Source organism: Gadus chalcogrammus, chromosome 19, assembly GCF_026213295.1.
Source record: "Gadus chalcogrammus isolate NIFS_2021 chromosome 19, NIFS_Gcha_1.0, whole genome shotgun sequence".
NCBI lineage: Eukaryota > Metazoa > Chordata > Actinopteri > Gadiformes > Gadidae > Gadus > Gadus chalcogrammus.
The window spans coordinates 19,319,490-19,337,381 of record NC_079430.1 but is presented as its reverse complement, the minus strand read 5'-3'; the positions used below and the strand labels follow the sequence as shown (position 1 = coordinate 19,337,381).

The 17,892-nt window shown below is 49.0% G+C and overlaps 1 protein-coding gene across 1 annotated transcript in view; it reads left to right on the top strand.

The window, feature by feature from the left end:
- The window catches only part of exoc4 (exocyst complex component 4), an 82,408-nt gene that overhangs the window by 48,052 nt on the left and 16,464 nt on the right, over positions 1 to 17,892 (top strand). The window contains exon 11 of the mRNA XM_056578256.1: positions 9,357 to 9,453. Coding sequence (XP_056434231.1) covers positions 9,357 to 9,453 — 97 coding nt within the window. The remainder of the gene's footprint in view (positions 1 to 9,356; positions 9,454 to 17,892) is intronic.

The following is a 17,892-nucleotide window of genomic DNA, read 5'->3' as shown; positions in this document are numbered from 1 at the left end:
CCTCCCTGTGCAGACAGATAGGTCCTCCAGCCTCCGCGGGCTACACAGCGTCTTCCTCTCTGCTCCTAATCCCGTCTCCCCAATAACACCCCGGTCTCTGGGCACCGCTCAGATCACTGGTGAACCCCCCTGGTGGACTCCGTCAGACTCCTGTTTCTCCTTCCTGTGACTCCGTCAGACTCCTGCTTCTCCTTCCTGTGACTCCGTCAGACTCCTGTTTCTCTTTCCTGTGACTCCGTCAGACTCTCCTGTTTCTCCTTCCTGTGACTCCGTCAGACTCCTGCTTCTCCTTCCCGTGACTCCGTCAGACTCCTGCTTCTCCTTCCTGTGACTCCGTCACAGAGACTCCTGTTTCTCCTTCCCGTGACTCCGTCAGACTCCTGCTTCTCCTTCCCATCCCTGCTGAGGAATCGATCCTCTTCAGCTTTTCCGTTGACCTTGCAATTATGATTTATCGTACAGTTAAACGGAAGTCGAGGTAGAATTAAGCTTTCATGGGAGAGATGTCGATAATTACTCAGGGATTACAGCCCTAGAATGTCTCAGACCCGTGCTCATACATGATTGATGTCTCTCGCACGCCCTCTCTCGCTCTCACTCAACACACTCTTATGCCAATATGACCTTCTTCTTTGTAATTATTAATTGTGTGCATGTGTGTGTCTGTGTCAATATGTAGATATTGAATCAATATTAATATAGAATCTGTCAAACCGGGCAGCTCATCATTATGATGTGCTCTTGACATTCTAAAGGTAACTCCCGTAGCTGCCCATGAAGATCCTGATCGTTTCTTGAAGCTGGACTACTCCATATCCTTGTTGAAACCCATTCAAAAGCTTTAAATGCTGTACGGCCCACATTGAATGGCTACTGGCAGTCCCATATGGAAGGTAACATGGAAAGGTTCCCAGCTTCCATCCTTTTGTTGTTTTCTGATCCATTGTGTGATGTTGTGGCGCAAAATGAAATAGATTGGCATGAATTCTCCACACGTACATGTTGTTTGTTGACTGCCGAACCGGTTTCTTTGTTGAATGCTACAGCTGTGTTGACATTGACGGTGACATTGACAGGAGTGAAAACATCTCAATGTTTTCACCCTTTCTTTCTTCCCAAGCAACACACGATGCAACGTCCAGTCAACAGAACGTATCTCAGTAATAACGTCTCTCATCTGTCATCGTACTCCCAGCAGCAGCGCGTTACTGTTTCCTTTTGGGGTCGTACGCCGGGCGCTGTAACGACGCTACCCGCGGTAACGACGCTACCCGCGCTAACGACGCTACCCGCGCTAACGACGCTACCCGCGCTAACGACGGTTATTACTGAGATACGTAACGACGGTACCCGCGCTAACGACGGTACCCGCGCTAACGACGCTACCCGCGCTAACGACGCTACCCGCGGTGGAGGAGCGCTGCCTGCGCGCTGGTTAATCAGGTTTTTATGTTTTAGGTGCCCACATCAAAGCTGCTGTGGGTAGTGGTAGTGGTACATGTGAGTGATGGACGCTGCTGTACCTGCCCCCCTCCCCCATGGACCCCCCCCGCTCTCAGCGGCAGCAGCACCTGGCTCTGTAGATAAAGACGGCAGTGTCTCCTGAGGCCGACGGGCTCCTACGGAGAAAAGATGCTGCCTGTGTTGGCCATGAATGCAAGGCGGTTGATGTTGTTGTTGTTGCTGCGGAATGTGTGCATCTATACGCACACAATACACACACTACCATGTGGGAAAATAGTCATCTCATTACAATTCTTTACAGTTCTTGTGAGTTGGAATGGACAAGATACCTTGGAACCGAGATTAAAACGCAGACCCACGCACACGCCCGCAGTCCGACATCAGGACTGCGTGGCGAGTCATTCAATAATTAAATTAGCTCCAGTGTTGGAATATAATCGGAGGAGAGAGCGAGACTGTGTGTGAAACGCACTGTGTCTCTGGTATTAGAACAACCAGCACATTGTTATTTTGACTTCGCTGGCAATACGTCGCATCAGGGGCTGAAAGAGGGGCATTAGATAGCAGATACACAGCGGCTTATTCTGAAGAGCTCACAGGCATATCTCCTCGTTGGGAACCGTCCAGCCGCTCAGGGGACCGTAGCCTGTAGCCACCAGAGCAGCCAGAAGGCTACACCGAGGCTCTATCTAAAGCCTCAGTCCAAGAGAAAGCCTCTTCAGTTAGGAGGTTTCTGAGAGGGGAAAAAGAGCTTAGGCCGAGAGACAGACAAACAACAGAGTCCCAGACGGAGGCACAGACAGAGGCCATGTTTTGTAATAAGACTGACGTCAAGCCTCTACGTTGACACTGAGCAAGCTCTTAATAACAGAGAGGGGGGGAGGGGGGAGGGGGGAGACAAAAACCCCACCCAGCAATAGTTGGAGCATAGCGCTTTATAACAGAGAGGGGGGGTGGGGGAGAGACAAAAACACCACCCAGCAATAGTTGGAGCATAGTGCTTTATAACAGAGGGGGGGGAGAGAGGAGAGACAAAAACACCACCCAGCAATAGAGGGAGCATAGCGCTTTATAACAGAGAGGGGGATAGAGAGGGGAAAACCCCACCCAGCAAAAGAGGGAGCATAGCGCATTCTGGGCGGGAAAACACACACACACACACACACACACACACACACACACACACACACACACACACACACACACACACACACACACACACACACACACAGTCCTACTCCCAGCGCTCAACAGCTTGATGGGGTGACTGGAGGGAAAAGGACATCAGATGTCTGCTCCCCTGCTGCGTGCTCCTATGCCCCATTACCCCCCCCCCCATAACCACCTACGCCAGGCACCCATGCACAAACACACTCTCAATCACGCCAACCCTCCCGCGCTCCGCCTGATTGACATGTTCAAGAGGCCGTACGCGTTAAAGGCTGTGTTTTATTTAGTTTGTGGTTGCTATAGCTTTGCGTCATGTGCCTTGTTATTGGAAGCTGTTTTTTCTGAGTTTGTTTTCCCGTTTCTCTTGGTGTTATGAAGTGCACCTGAAGCAAAAGCCTTTGCGCCTGAATAAACTGCACGGTTGGAATAGTATTTTTCATGCACGTTTTTTGTTTTCTTCTAAACTCCCGGCACCACGGGCTCCTGTGTGCTGCTTAAGACCCGACTGTTCTGATGTTTGAGACCTTTTAGAAAGGGTCAGGGTCGGGGGAAACGTCCCTCGTTTGAGGAGACGCCTTCTGATGTCTGAGGCCGAGGGCATCGCCAGCGGCCGCGGGGCACTGCCGCGCGGCCACGGGGCTACGGGTGTTATGGTTGTCTGTGTTGTTTATTGTCTCATTTCTTATTGTTGTCTCTGTGTTGTTTATTGTTGTCTCATTTCTTATTGTTGTCTCAGTGTTGTTTATTGTCTAATTTCTTATTGTTGTCTCTGTGTTGCGTTTATTGTTCTCTCAGTGTTGTGTTATAGTTGTCTCAGTGTTGTTTATTGTCTCATTTCTTATTGTTGTCTCAGTGTTGTTTATTGTTGTCTCAGTGTTGTGTTTGTGTTGTCTCAGTGTTGTGTTTGTGTTGTCTCAGTGTTGTTTATTGCTGTCTCAGTGTTGTGTGTGTGTTGTCCCAGTGTTGTTTATTGCTGTCTCTGTGTATTGTTGTGTTGCCTCAGTGTTGTTTATTGTTGTCTCAGTGTTGTATTTGTGTTGCCTCAGTGTTGTTTATTGTTGTCTCAGTGTTGTTTATTGTTGTCTCTGTGTATTGTTGTGTTGCCTCAGTGTTGTTTATTGTTGTCTCAGTGTTGTGTTTGTGTTGCCTCAGTGTTGTTTATTGTTGTCTCAGTGTTGTTTATTGCTGTCTCTGTGTATCGTTGTGTTGTCCCAGTGTTGTTTATTGTTGTCTCAGTGTTGTGTTTGTGTTGCCCCTGTGTTGTTTATTGCTGTCTCTGTGTATCGTTGTGTTGCCGTGGCGTCTGCGCTGACAGGCGTTCATTAATTAACGAGGCTGGAGCTGCGCTGCCTCTCCGCCGCGGACACTTCTTAATAATTAATCCAACTCAATTCCCGCCGCAATTTATTCATATTGTTTATTTATCTATTCAGGTTGTATTATTATATAGTTTTTTGGGGCGTGGGTTGATTTGACGCAGTCTGTCCTCCGAGTGAATTCCCTCCCCCGCCCCTCCCCCTCCCCCTCCCCCTCCCCTCACCCCCAGCCCCCCCCCCCCTCACCCCTCCCCTCCCCACGTCAAATGAATTTTAATAATAGAGGGAGCTCATTAGCAGCCAATCAGACATGAAGGCGGTCTGGAAGGAATTGGACGCCGGCGCCCCGACCACCCACACACACACACACACACACACACACACACACACACACACACACACACACACACACACACACACACACACACACACACACACACACACACACACACACACACTCTCATTTGTTATTGAACCGAGGCGTTTGTGTGCGTGTGTGTGGGGGCTTTCTTATTGAGGCTCCAGGTTTTCCTTGGATGCGTCTGTATGCAGCCCACTGGCCCTGGCATTCAAACAAGGCCCTGAGGGGACCCCGTGATGACGCTCCTGTACCCCCCCCACACACACACCCTTTCATACAAAAACAAAGTTAATTTAGTCAATGTAGACATGGAGAACTTTTCTAGTCTTGTACTGCTTTAATACATGAAGGGTGTTGGGGTTTGTACCTGCCAGTCGTTGGGACTCAAAGGCTGGTTTGGGGTGTGTGGAATGAGCGATGTTCCTTAGCTCACCTAGTCCATCCTTTTGGTGTGTGTGTGTGTGTGTGTGTGTGTGGGAGAGGACCTAAGGAGAGCAGTTGCAGCAGCAGTGATAACAGCGTCTCCATCTATCCAGAGACATAGACCCCCAGATGGTGATTCACAGACGTTCTCCATCATCGTATACATGACCATCCCTGGGATGGGCCGCTTGATGCTTCATGCGTATGGCTTCCTGCGTCCAAATCAAATCATGGAATGTCGACATTCCTTCTTCAATGTGAACATGACAACACACACACACTCCACAGCAGGGATGAAGTATATTGCGCACTTTACTTTCTTGCGTTTCGCTATAAATTATCACACACACACACACACACACACACACACACACACACACACACACACACACACACACACACACACACCCTGGTGTGTTAAGGAAGGCATCAGATGTCCCTGGTTCTCCCTGCTAGTGGGAAGAGGCCAGGATAGATGAGTGGATCAAACCGGCTCCTCATCAAACCCAGGAAAGTGTGGCTAATGCAATTTCACTGAGCCAGTGCCTCAGTTGATTGCATGTGGGCTGAAGAGTGCATGGTACGCACCGTGGGGGGGCAGGGCTGGGTAGGTGTCAGGGAGGTGTGTGTGAGTGTGTGTGGGGGTATGGGGGGAGGAGTCGTCATGGCGAGGGGATGTATGTGTGTGCAGGTCTGGTTTTTCCCGGCCAAAGCTCAATGTTTTCCATCAGTTTGTGACTGCGTGTCAACGGGCCGGTTCCTTTGACTCTTGGGTGTTGGTGTGTTTGTGTGTGTGCGCATTAAACACCTTCGGCCCACGTGTTTAATGCGTGTGTGTGGAGGTTTGTGTGTGTGTGTGTGTGTGTGTGTTGTTGTTGTTGAGGTGGGATTGTGGTGTTCGGGGGTGTGAGTGTGTGTGTGGAGATGGGGTTCTCTAAGCGGGATTTCAGGGGGATTTGGCCACGCTAGAATTTGCAACCACCTCCCCCCCCCCTCCCTCCACTTCCTCTCCTGGCTACAGCTGCTCTCCCACCTCTACCCCCACCCCCTTCCCTCCCTCTAATCCTGGATTTGACCACACACACACACACACACACACACACACACACACACACACACACACACACACACACACACACACACACACACACACACACACACACACACACGGACAAGCGCACGCACGCGCGCACGCTGGCTCCCTGTTTTCACACGTTGTGGGAGAGCGCTGGCAGCCTTCCGGTTCCTCCTGACCCCTCGACCTCGGGGCCAGAGGATATCTCATGCATATTAACACGGTGCTGCTTCATATTCATCCACACCATGCCGCCCGCCGCCCGACACCCGCCCACAGCCAGCAGCTGGTCACTGGGCCCGCGGAGCACACAGGTCCCCTCCTTCCTCCCCTCCCTCCATCACTTCTTTTTTTGTCTGACACCGATGCAGATGTTTAGAGCATGAAATTAAATTGGTCACCGTCTGTGTGTGTGTGTGTGTGTGTGTGTGTGAGTGTGTGTCTGTGTCTGTGTGTGTGGGCGTGTGTCTGTGTGTGACTGCACTCGCATGTGTGCATGTGTGCATGTGTGTGTCTGCACTCATGTCGGTGTGTGTATGTGCTGTGTGAGGGGTTACCATAGTTTGAGCTGAGAGACAAGAAAACACAGAAAACTTCTCAAGTTTTAGATTCCAGAGAGGGAGAGAGAGAGAGTCAAAGTCTTCAGAGGGGGAGAGAGACTGAGGGATTAAGAGCGTTGAGTGAGCGAGAGAGAGAATCTTACGAGTGGAAGAGAGAGAGTTGAGCGAGAGAGAGAGAATCTTACGAGTGGAAGAGAGAGAGTTGAGCGAGAGAGAGAGAATCTTACGAGTGGAAGAGAGAGAGTTGAGCGAGAGAGAGAGAATCTTACGAGTGGAAGAGAGAGAGTTGAGCGAGAGAGAGAGAATCTTACGAGTGGAAGAGAGAGAGCGAGACGCTGGCCGGCGCTGCTTTCTTTGGGCGGCCTGTGATTGGCTAGTTAATGGAATTGGCCCCACAGGACGGCTGATGAGGATGGCGGAGATAGCAGAGAATGGATTGGACGTCCTTTCAGCCTCCGCGCTCCAACAGGAACAAAAATGTTCACCTGAACAGCAGGTGAACATTTTCCCTGCGACGGATCCAAAACCAGGCCCCACTTAGAATGTTTCTGGGGGATGAAATGAAACCACCCGTCCTCGGCCCTCTTCCCATTCGCTGCTAATGAAAACCCGCAGTGGTTTGGTCTCCTTGTGTTTTCCGCGGGTGCTCCCCTCAATAGAAACGTGTTCCATTAGAAATGTATTATGGGAGCTCGGCAAGGGGGAACAATGCGGCGATATGCATGTGAATGCGAGGTGATGTGCGGAGGGGGGGGGGGGGGGTCTGAGGGACAGCGGTGGCGTCCTGGCCTTTCATGCCCCGGAGAGAGGTGTCTTTCTGGGCGGTATCTCGCGGCCCTTTGAAAAGCTCCTATTGAACATGGAAATGAGTTTGCCTGGAGGAGGCGAGGCTGGCAGCCAGGGCTGGCAGCCCAAGGGAAGTCTCGGCCATTTCAAGACATTCACGAACAGTTTACACACACACATACACATGTACGCACGCAGACACACACACACACACATGTACGCACGCAGACACACACACACACACACATGTACGCATGCATAAAAACACAGTTTCACTTGAGTACATGAGTACACACACATGCGCTTAAACAAATGCGCACACATTATACATACATGCACACACTCACAGATGCCCACGTACACTAAGACATTAGCTCCAACTCATCATGGACATTATTGTAGGTATTGCTTCAGTCCCGTTGTCCGGGGGGGGTTCTATATCTCTTCGGTCTCCATGAGCCCACTCCCTGGCTACTGTTCATCGGTCCATCTTCTGCCCTGAAATGGGGGGCAGAGTCCTCGGGGTCACCGTCACTTGGATAGAGGTCACAGAGTGTGCATAGAGCTCCATGAAGCCCGGGTACATTCATGGTTTAAAATAAGAACTTTAACTCATGGAAGTTGGCGTTTCTTCCTCAGCCGAGCACGTCCTGCTCTGTAGCTGATCCCGCCGCGCGGCGACGCCACTTTGTGCAGAGTGCCGAAGTGTTCCTAATGTCGGAGAGAGAAGTGTTCCAAACGTCGGGGACAGAAGCGGAAGCAGAACCACGCTCGTCTCGGCAATTCCCGACAGCAAAAAAAGCCGAAATCGCTTCATAATCTCCCCAAGGACCACTCAACGAGAGAGGTGGGAAGGGAACAGCAACTGAAAACAGGCTGTTTTCCTGTCGAGCAAAAATTCGGGGCTGGATATCACATATCTCTTTAAATATGTTTTATTGGTAGTAAAGTCATATGGTTCCCGTTTAAGATATTAAAATGGCTTTCTTTGTCTTACTATTTAATTTACTTTTAGAAACAACTCTTGAGCTTCGCAAATTTCCCTGGACCAACGTTGAACTAACGATAAAAAAATCATTTCAGATTATCGGAAGAAATAATTGCACTTGCTCCACAATTACAGTCGTGCACACATGCATGAACTAACGCACACACATAGGATGGCGTTTGCATGTAACCAACCATGCGTAGAACAGTCTCTCACACACACACACACACACACACGCACACACACACAGCCCTTCCTCCTCCGCCTTAATTGGATTGATTACTTCAGGTTGAGTAGAGGTATTGAGCAACAGTGTTCTGTTACTGTCAGCCACACCCCTGTTCACATCCAACTACCTGTTCTTCATCTTCCTCTCTCTCCCTCTGTCCTTTGCTTCGTATCTGCCTTCTTTTCCCTCCGCTCTCTCTCTCTCTCTCTCTCTCCGTCTCTCTCTCTCTCCCTCTCTCTCTCTCTCTCTCTCTCTCTCTCTCTCTCTCTCTGTCTCTCTCTCTCTCTCTCTCTCTCTCTCTCTCTCTCTCTCTCTCTCTCTCTCTCTCTCTCTCTCTCTCTCTCTCTCTCTCTCTCTCTCTCTCTCTGTGTTGCTCTTCCACTCTCCCTTCCTCCCTCTTCCTCCATCGCTTCCTTTCTCCCTTATCTTTCTCTTTCTTTCAATGTCTATCCATGTGTCTTTTTTCTTCATTCTCTGAACCACCATCTCTTTAATTCCCTCTCACGCTGTAGTTCTCTCTCTCTCTCTCTCTCTGTCTCTGTCTCTGTCTCTCTCTCTCTCTCTCTCTCTCTCTCTCTCTCTCTCTCTCTTTATTTCCCTCTCTCGCTCGCTCGCTCGCTCCGTCACACCCCTGGTCTGAACATGTTCCACGATGGTTATGATTTTCAGATTAACCCTCTTAGCTGCGGAGTTCACCCAGGCTTTATCACGGGGGTACAGATGTGTGTGTAGGCAGGGAGCCATTCCCTGGATAAGACAATTGGTTTGTTGGTTTGTTGCGCTGATTTTATGATTCTTTGATCCACAGTGGATTAGGAAGTCTGTGTGTCTTAAGAGAGGAAGGCAGGTGTGAGACACACACACACACACACACACACACACACACACACACACACACACACACACACACACACACACACACACACACACACACACACACACACACACGTCTATAACCCCACCCCTTCCTGTGTTTTCTCCTAGGAGGGGCAGACGATAACCTCATCGAGGGGGGAGAGATGAAGTTTGTCTGTAAGCCGGGAGCCAGGAACATCACTGTCATCTTCCAGCCGCTCCTCAGGTATGGCCCATGGGATGCATACATCTGGTGGTTTTATTGTTATTGGGCTCTATTTGTATAGCCCTTTCAATGCTAGTGTGTAAGTGCTTTATATCAAGACAGGAAAACCGCAACGATAAAATTAACAATAAAAAACACGATAAAACTGTAAAAACAAGGAATCCAAATCCAAATATCACAGCGTTTTGGGGATCACACAATGAAAGCTTTTGCATAAAGAGGTGCCTTTTAAAGGAATGATAAACCGGGATTCAACACTGCGACCCTGATTTAGCTAGAGAGACGTTCCAAAAGGTGTTGTTCGGTTCGTAATCTTGGGATTGAAATGTTTAATCAGCACAATCAACCGAAAGGCACAAACGAAAAGATGAATAGATGTGGTTGGGTTCAACAAAACAAGTCCTTTTGAAATAGTCATCGAACAACAAAAATCCATTTTTCTTTTTGGGTGAAATAGCATTTCTGTTATTCACTATGAAGTGTGAAGTCATCATTTTCAAGACAAGATTAATGAAGCAATTATCACTTCAAAGTCAAACGGGGAATAGCATATAAACAAACAAATATTGCTGCGCAAAACCCTAAAATGAGATATATTTCCTCCCCATGCACCTACGGGACATCTTTACGTTGATGAATGGCCTTGGAGTGTATTGTCACACTGCGATGGCTGCAGTGGAGTCGTATCCCCAGGGTCGCACTAGGGAGGAACCACGGCGCGTTCTGCACAGCGCTGAATGAAGTCACGCTCACACATGCATTCTGCTCCCTCTATTGATTTACAACCATTTAAATTACGTTTTTAATGACTCTGAGCAGACGCTTTCAGCCCACGTGTTCCGTTGTACACAGACTCTTGCACACGCACACACACACACACACACGCACAAACACACACATCCTGCCACACACACACATCCCACCACACACACACACACACACGCGCACACACACGCACACGCACAAACACACACATCCCGCCACACACACACATCCCACCACACACACACATCCCACCACACACACACATCCCACCACACACACACACACACACACACACACACACACACACACACACACACACACACACACACACACACACACACACACACACACACAACTGTCCATCAGCTCTCTCTCTCCCAGTCGTATATCCTGTGACTCCCCCACTCAAGCAGTTCGAGCCATTTGCCCCACACCAAGGATTCTGGGACATGATGGCTCAATACCAGTAAAATGTTAACTAATGCGGTTAACCGTGCACTTAGTGGCCGTCCATCGATTTGCCTATTCTTTTTCTTTGTCTGTTTCGGGGTCCAGCCTGTTTCAACGTGTAGCGGGATATGCTACATCTCATCTGGAGTAATGGGACATTTGCGTGATGGAAAGTACATTGTGGAATTAGGCTTTGCTCGACAGTCCACTCCAATTGCCCTTCCCAGAACTGGGGTTGTCTTTAAACCTTGGTAATGCGTGTCTGTATAGTCTATTTTATATTTATATATATATATCTGGCCGGTGGTTTTCCATAGAGCACTGTAGCCTCCAGTGGCGTTGAGTAAATCTAATTGTAAAGCAGAGCTATTAGATTGGACCTCCTGCAGCGTGATACGTTATACGGAGGGATCCGTTGAACATGCATGTTCACTCACAAAACGCATGCAAACACACACACACATATTAAGGCACCAACAAATAACCATGCAGACATGCGTAAACATAAACACACTGCATCCATTAAGACGGACATAAATGTGCACACACAGCATTTCTTTCTGTGTGTATATAACTTTTATGACAATTCATTTAATAACTGATCAAACAGATTACATACGATATCTCTATTGATCCCACAGAAGGAGTTCAGGTCCCTGAGCAGTACAGGACAATAGTATGATAAAAAATAGACAAAAGGAAAACAATAACACCTCAAGAAATACATTGACAATATGTACATATGTAATTATGTATATTCCCGGGAGGCGAGGCGATGATGTTGCTTTCAATGGGTCGGTAACCCGACCTGGTGGGGTTTGCCCCCACCAGGTCGGCCTGGTGGGGGCAAACCCCACCAGGTCGGCTGGTAACCCGACCTGGTGGGGTTTGCCCCCACCAGGTCGGCCGGTAACCCGACCTGGTGGGGTTGGCCCCCACCACGATCCCCCCCCCCCCCTGGGGTTGCATGCGGTTTTCACAGGAATCGATAGATAGTGAAGAGATTCAGTGCCGTAGCCATGGCCAATAACAACATATTTAGCCCTTCCTCGACATGCAGCCAATGCACCTGATCCGGAGAGAGGAAGGAAGGCTTTCCCCGAGCATCAGATCTCCACGGATCAATACAAAAAGCACACAAAAAGTGTTTGTGTGTCATTTTATTGACATGGATTGTGCATTGTTTATATGTGTGTGGTGTCTGTCTGGATATGCAGGTCTCATGTGTCCGTGTGTGTGTGTTAATGTGGACTCAGCCACATGTGTTAGTGTAGATTCACGCTGGTATGTTTGTCCTTTAGTGGCATATATGAGGTATATCTGTATTTATGTGTGTATCTCTTGCGTGGCTTATGTGTGTGCGTTCCCATACATGTCTGTGTGTATGTTTGTGTGGACCCGGGCCTGTTTGTGTGTGTGTTGGATTCTGACATCACTTAAACTGTGTGATACCAGATCACACTTGTAAGAGCAGTGCCCTCAAACTGCTCTCTCTCTCTCTCTCTCTCTCTCTCTCTCTCTCTCTCTCTCTCTCTCTCTCTCTCTCTCTCTCTCTCTCTCTCTCTCTCTCTCTCTCTCTCTCTCTCTCTCTCTCTCTCTCTCCCCCTCCCTCCCTCCCCCCCATCTTGCTCTTTCGCACTCAAACACCAAATCCCTCTCCTCACATTGGCCTGAATCTACCCAACTCATCTAGGTTTCACCCCCTGTTCCTCTACTTCTGTAGTCCCTTGAAGGCAGCGTTGTTACTTAATGCTCTAACTATTAACCTAATTGGAATTAGTCCTTAAGTGCCACTTGTTCTCTCACACAACCCCCCCCACCCTCCTCGCACAAAGAATTGCTTTAAAGCATACTTATTCAGTAATAGTACTTGAGTTTCCATTTAAAGAGTTGCTGAAATGTTAGTCTGTCGCAAGGAAAGGAGAGAGAGAGAGAGAGAGAGGGAGAGAGGGAGAGAGGGAGAGAGAGAGAGAGAGGATTGACGGAATGAGCTTCTGGGAGGAGGAGAGGGAAGGACAATGGAGAGAACAAAAAGGGGTTAAGAAGAAGAAGCTGTGGAGAGATGGATTACAGCGGAGGATGGATGACAGAAGGTGTTGGCCTGTGGCGACTGAAAGCCTGTGGTTAAAATGACACGCGCTGTGACTGCACTAATTACGACGAATAAACGATGAAGAAAACATGCGCACACCCACACACGCACGTACACAAAAAAAGTAACGAAATGACAGTGGAGGAACGTTAAGGTTAATGAAGTTGTGCAGCCTAAGTTAGGTGTAAGGAAGCGGTAAACAGGCTTTGTTTGATGATGAGTAAGGTATTATCCATCCCGTAGGAGTTGTGTACAGCGGGTCCCCCAAAACACCCCTCATCTGCAGTGTCTAAGATAACAAAGTGTTCACCCAATGAGGAGGTCAGACGCTGCTAAACATCCACAATGGGCCAAACAAAACACAAAGCTGCACCACCTAATGGACATTACTCATTTCCTATTTTCAGTACCAGTTTTCTGTTGTTCTGCTGCCATTGTTTCTGCCCATTATGGCACCATTCCACTCCCAGCCATCCCTGGAAGGAGGGGTCCAGTCCCCGCGCTCCGTCTCAAGGTTTCCTTGGTGATAGAGGGAGTTCTCTTTCAGCCCTTTAGCGGCTGTCTCTTTAGCGCCACGGTGGTCGTGGACTGTGAAACCCTTTGAGACTGTAACTGATTAAGGTCTATGCAAATACAATTGACCTCACTTGACAAAGTGCACTCCCGCTGAACTCAGGACGCTGTATTACCCTAGGATTGAAGTTGTACTTTGTTGTCCGGTTTATTGTAGCGTGGTGCTGCAGTAGCTCGTCCCCTGTGTGGACTCTATCACTGTAAGCCCTGCAGTGCCCAGCCCATCGGAAGGTTGTCTTAGATCTGAGGCTTAGAGGACTTCCAGATAGGAGGTGCTGTAAGCCTGTTACCGGGTGCAGAGTATAAACTCTCTGCTGGTCAAGGCTGCATCAACAGGAGGAAGGGCTCGTCACTAGGAGACCAAACCGCACAGTTGAGCCATTATTGGCTGCTTTGACAGAGACATTTTTTATTCCAATGATTGGCGACAAAATGAAAAATATGGCCCTATACATGATGAATAATGTATATCATAATCGAGTGCCGGTGGAATCTACATTTCTCAGATACAAAAGCCATCGGTGGTAAATCAGACCAAAAGGTTTCTGAAAGCACTCGGGGAAAGTGTGTGAAAGTCTTTGCTCTGAGCTGCGGGGGTCCCCCAGAGTGTGTGGCCGTAGCGGCGGCGCTGAGGGTCTTCTGTTTCATGGCCGTTGGTTCTATGTACAGTACACAAGAGCTGCGGGGGTCCCCCAGAGTGTGTGGCCGTAGCGGCGGCGCTGAGGGTCTTCTGTTTCATGGCCGTTGGTTCTATGTACAGTACACAAGAGCTGCGGGCCTCCTCGGCTGGCAGGCCTCCCCACGGTGTCCAGAGCGGCTCTGGATCAGTCCCCAGCAGGTTTCTAGTGCTTATAGAGGCAACAGCAGCCTCCCTCTCCACCCTCAGGCCACGGGAGGAAAGGAGAGAGCCTTACAGCCGGGCTGCTGGAGCGGAGGTACGGAGGGAGATGAATCATAACACAAGGAAAAAATATGGTGACAATGACCGCACACTAAGAAAATATGTAAGGATTAAATCTAAATTGATGACTCCAACACATTTTTAGCCGGGAGAATACCGGGCCGATGGAAGAAAAGCAGATAAGAGCGTGTGCTGCTTGATAAGCCTGACGTCTGGCTGCCATGTTGGCCTGTTATCGATCTGCTGCGCCTCTCTGCCTCGCTACCTGATAAGCTACCTGTCTGTCTAGCTACCTGTCTGTCTAGCTACCTGTCTCACTACCGGTATTGCTACCTAGCTAACTGGCGATACATGCTAGCTACCTGCCTAGCTATGTGTCACTATCTGTCTCCTTCTCCAACGTTCTCCTTTCTTCATGTTGTGTCTGCCTGATGTCCTTGACACGGTACAACACCCATGCATGTAAAAACAAGACACACACACACACGCACACACACACACACACGCACGCACGCACGCACGCACGCGCGCGCGCACACACACTATCATAATGCTGCCATGTTTATCCTCTTGCGAAAAAAGTGCAACTGCAGCCATTTTCCAGCAAGTTGGAGAGTAAAAATCCCCTCTGTGTCCTAGCAGCCCTTGTGCAAACGAAGGATATTGGAGGCAGGGTAAGCAAAGTGCTGCGCACTGAAGCGGTGAACACAGAAATATGAAAGTATGTGTTGTTCAGAGCGAATGGCAAACTGAAGATATGAGAGGCAGAGTAAGAGGCACATCGCTGCACGCTGTAGCGCTGAGCATCAATTTGCACGCACTCACACACACGCACACGCACGCGTATCACACTGCACACACACACACACACACACATCACACTGCACACACACACACACACACACCAGGTATGGTGCGGGAGATTAAATCCATGACTCCGGGTGTCTTTTCTCTGGCTATAAAAGGTGGATAAACACTTTGATTGTGCTTATCCATCCCATAATGGAATCAGCCTGGCCGGTTCCCAAGGCAACCAGTGCAGCAGACCCACACACAGTGCCATGCATTGGTCTCATTGGGGGCTTAGCGGCGGGGGGGGGGGGGGGGGGGGTTGTGAGAACGGCGTGATGGTTATGAGGCATGCTCTGAAAGTCTCTGGAGGGGGCCTCTGTACCCCCCAGAGTGATGGTTATGAGGCATGCTCTGAAAGTCTCTGGAGGGGGCCTCTGTACCCCCCAGATTAGAGGCAGATAGGGGGACCACCACACACACACACACACACACACACACACACACACCCTCAAAGCTTTGAAGCTTGGCCAGGTGACCAGGTCACTATCACACAGATGTTCACACAAGCATGTTGTGCCTAGCAACAAACACACACCCACACACACACACACACACACACACACCCACACTGCATGATTGTCGATTAAGACTTGTTTTGAAATGGGATTAGACTGCATTCCCTTGTGTGTGTGTTTCTATATGTGTCCATTTTGTTTGTGTGGGTCTTTTGTGTGTGTGTGTTCTTTGCTCTTTGTGTGCGTGCTTGGATGTCAACAACACTGTAATGAAATGGAATGGTGTGGCTCCATTTGAAAGTCTACCATAATTTAATTAACACTAATTTGGTTCCCCCTGAGCTCAGCTCCGGTTGCCATGAAAGGACAGTAGTGGGAGACCGAACATCCTTAGAGAGAGAGAGAGAGAGAGAGAGAGAGAGAGAGAGAGAGAGAGAGAGAGAGAGAGAGAGAGAGAGAGAGAGAGAGAGAGAGAGAGAGAGAGAGAGAGAGAGAGAGAGAGAGAGAGAGAGAGAGACTTAGTGAACCATAATGACGAGAGTGTTTTGACCGTTGGATGTTGTGTCTTGGTCTCCGTTTGATTCCACTTCTTTTCACAGAGATTCTATCAGTGTTGCAGCAACACACCGAGCAGATGAAGTCTTGGCATGTGCTCTGTCTGTTAAAGCGAGTTCCCTTTAAACCATCCGCGGGAATGTGTTGATAACATTCTCTTTTCTGCCTTCTCTGGTCCGTCCTTCAAGTCTATAAGGTCAGCCTCAGACGAGCTCTGGATGAGCTCTGGATGGATGGGAGGTTCTCCCTTCATTTCCTCCCTTTTATTCCTCATTCATTTTCTTTATTTTCTCCCGCTCTCCGCTGCTGTCCTCCGGTTCTCTCCATCCTTCTCCCCCTGGACGGTGCGGGCTGCCACTCTGTGTTACTGTCACATGAGCGAGCCCCAGCCTCCTCATCACGCCAGCCTTTGATTCGCCAGGCCTTCCAGGTCGGCGAGCCGCTGCCTGATAATAACCTTGTTTGATTGCTGGAGTGGAGATGTAATTGATTGATCCAGCTGCATGTCGAGGGGCTCTGGGCCAGACGGGGGGTGGGCTGTGTGAGTGTGTGTGTGCGGGGGTGTGTGCGGGGGGAGTGTGTGGGTGCGTGGGTGTGCTTGTGTGATGTTTTGTGTGCCTGTGTGTGTGTGTCCGTTAGTTTGTGTTTGTGTGTGTGTCTGTCTACGTGTCTGTTGGGTTCTGTGTGTGTGTGTGTGTGTGTGTGTGTGTGTGTGTGTGTGTGTGTGTGTGTGTGTGTGTGTGTGTGTGTGTGTGTGTGTGTGTGTGTGTGTGTGTGTGTGTGTGTGTGTGTGTACGCATGACTAAGTGTGTTTTAGATGCTCAAGCCCAATTCAGAGGATTTTATTTCGTCAGGATGAGACCCAAGTCCTTCCACCGTTTTGAACAAATAACAAGATGAGCAGTAGGGGGAATTGGTGTTCAAACTGTGAGGGCATCTGCTCAAACACCTCAGTTCGATATATTTAATTTTTTTCAAACTAAGCACATGGAGATCCACAAGTAGTTTTATCTTATTATTTCGGGGAACATGCGCTCCCTTTGAAACGATCGATTTAGGGACTGCTAAATGCCGAATTAATAATATAGCCTAAAACAGTCTCTTCATTTCCCCCGATGGTTCGTTCTCCACATACTAGCTAAGTCTGTTAAGCAGCCGGCAAGCCAACATGCTGCAGCTGATCCCACAGGTACTGGCTATTGGGGACACAGATGGTCAAATACCTTCCCTTCTGTGGGTGGATGTGTGAAGCGAATCAAGATTGAAAGCGGTGGAACACATTGCCATCTTAAGAGATGACTGTTGGACTGATGTTTTTTTTCTTTCTATTCATCAATTATTTTTGTCTCTGTTTTTCTGCTTCGCATTAATCAGGGCAATGTTGCTGAGTCATCCGCTTCGTCGCGCCGTAACGAAGGCAAAGCACACGCAACCGTGAAGCGATTTAGAATAGGTTTGACAGAACATGAGCACAACAGAATGCAGACAGTGAGTGCCGGCCCAGAGGTGACGGCTGCATCTGACTGAAGAGACTCCAGCCAGGAGGGAATACGACTGAAAAAGCTAAAGACTTGAGGGACGCGTGAATTGGAGATTGAAGTGAATCCCTTCTTGATGAGAGGTCGAGACACGTCAAGGGGAAGCAACGGATGAAAGAGAAACAGAACCGATTGACGACACAGATTGCCGATAAGAAATGTGGTGGTTAAGAGTACATCCTAGCTTGTAGTCATAAGGAGTGTTCTTTACGACTCTGTACTGCCGTGAACCCTAACCTGTCTTTATCTGTTGGTGTC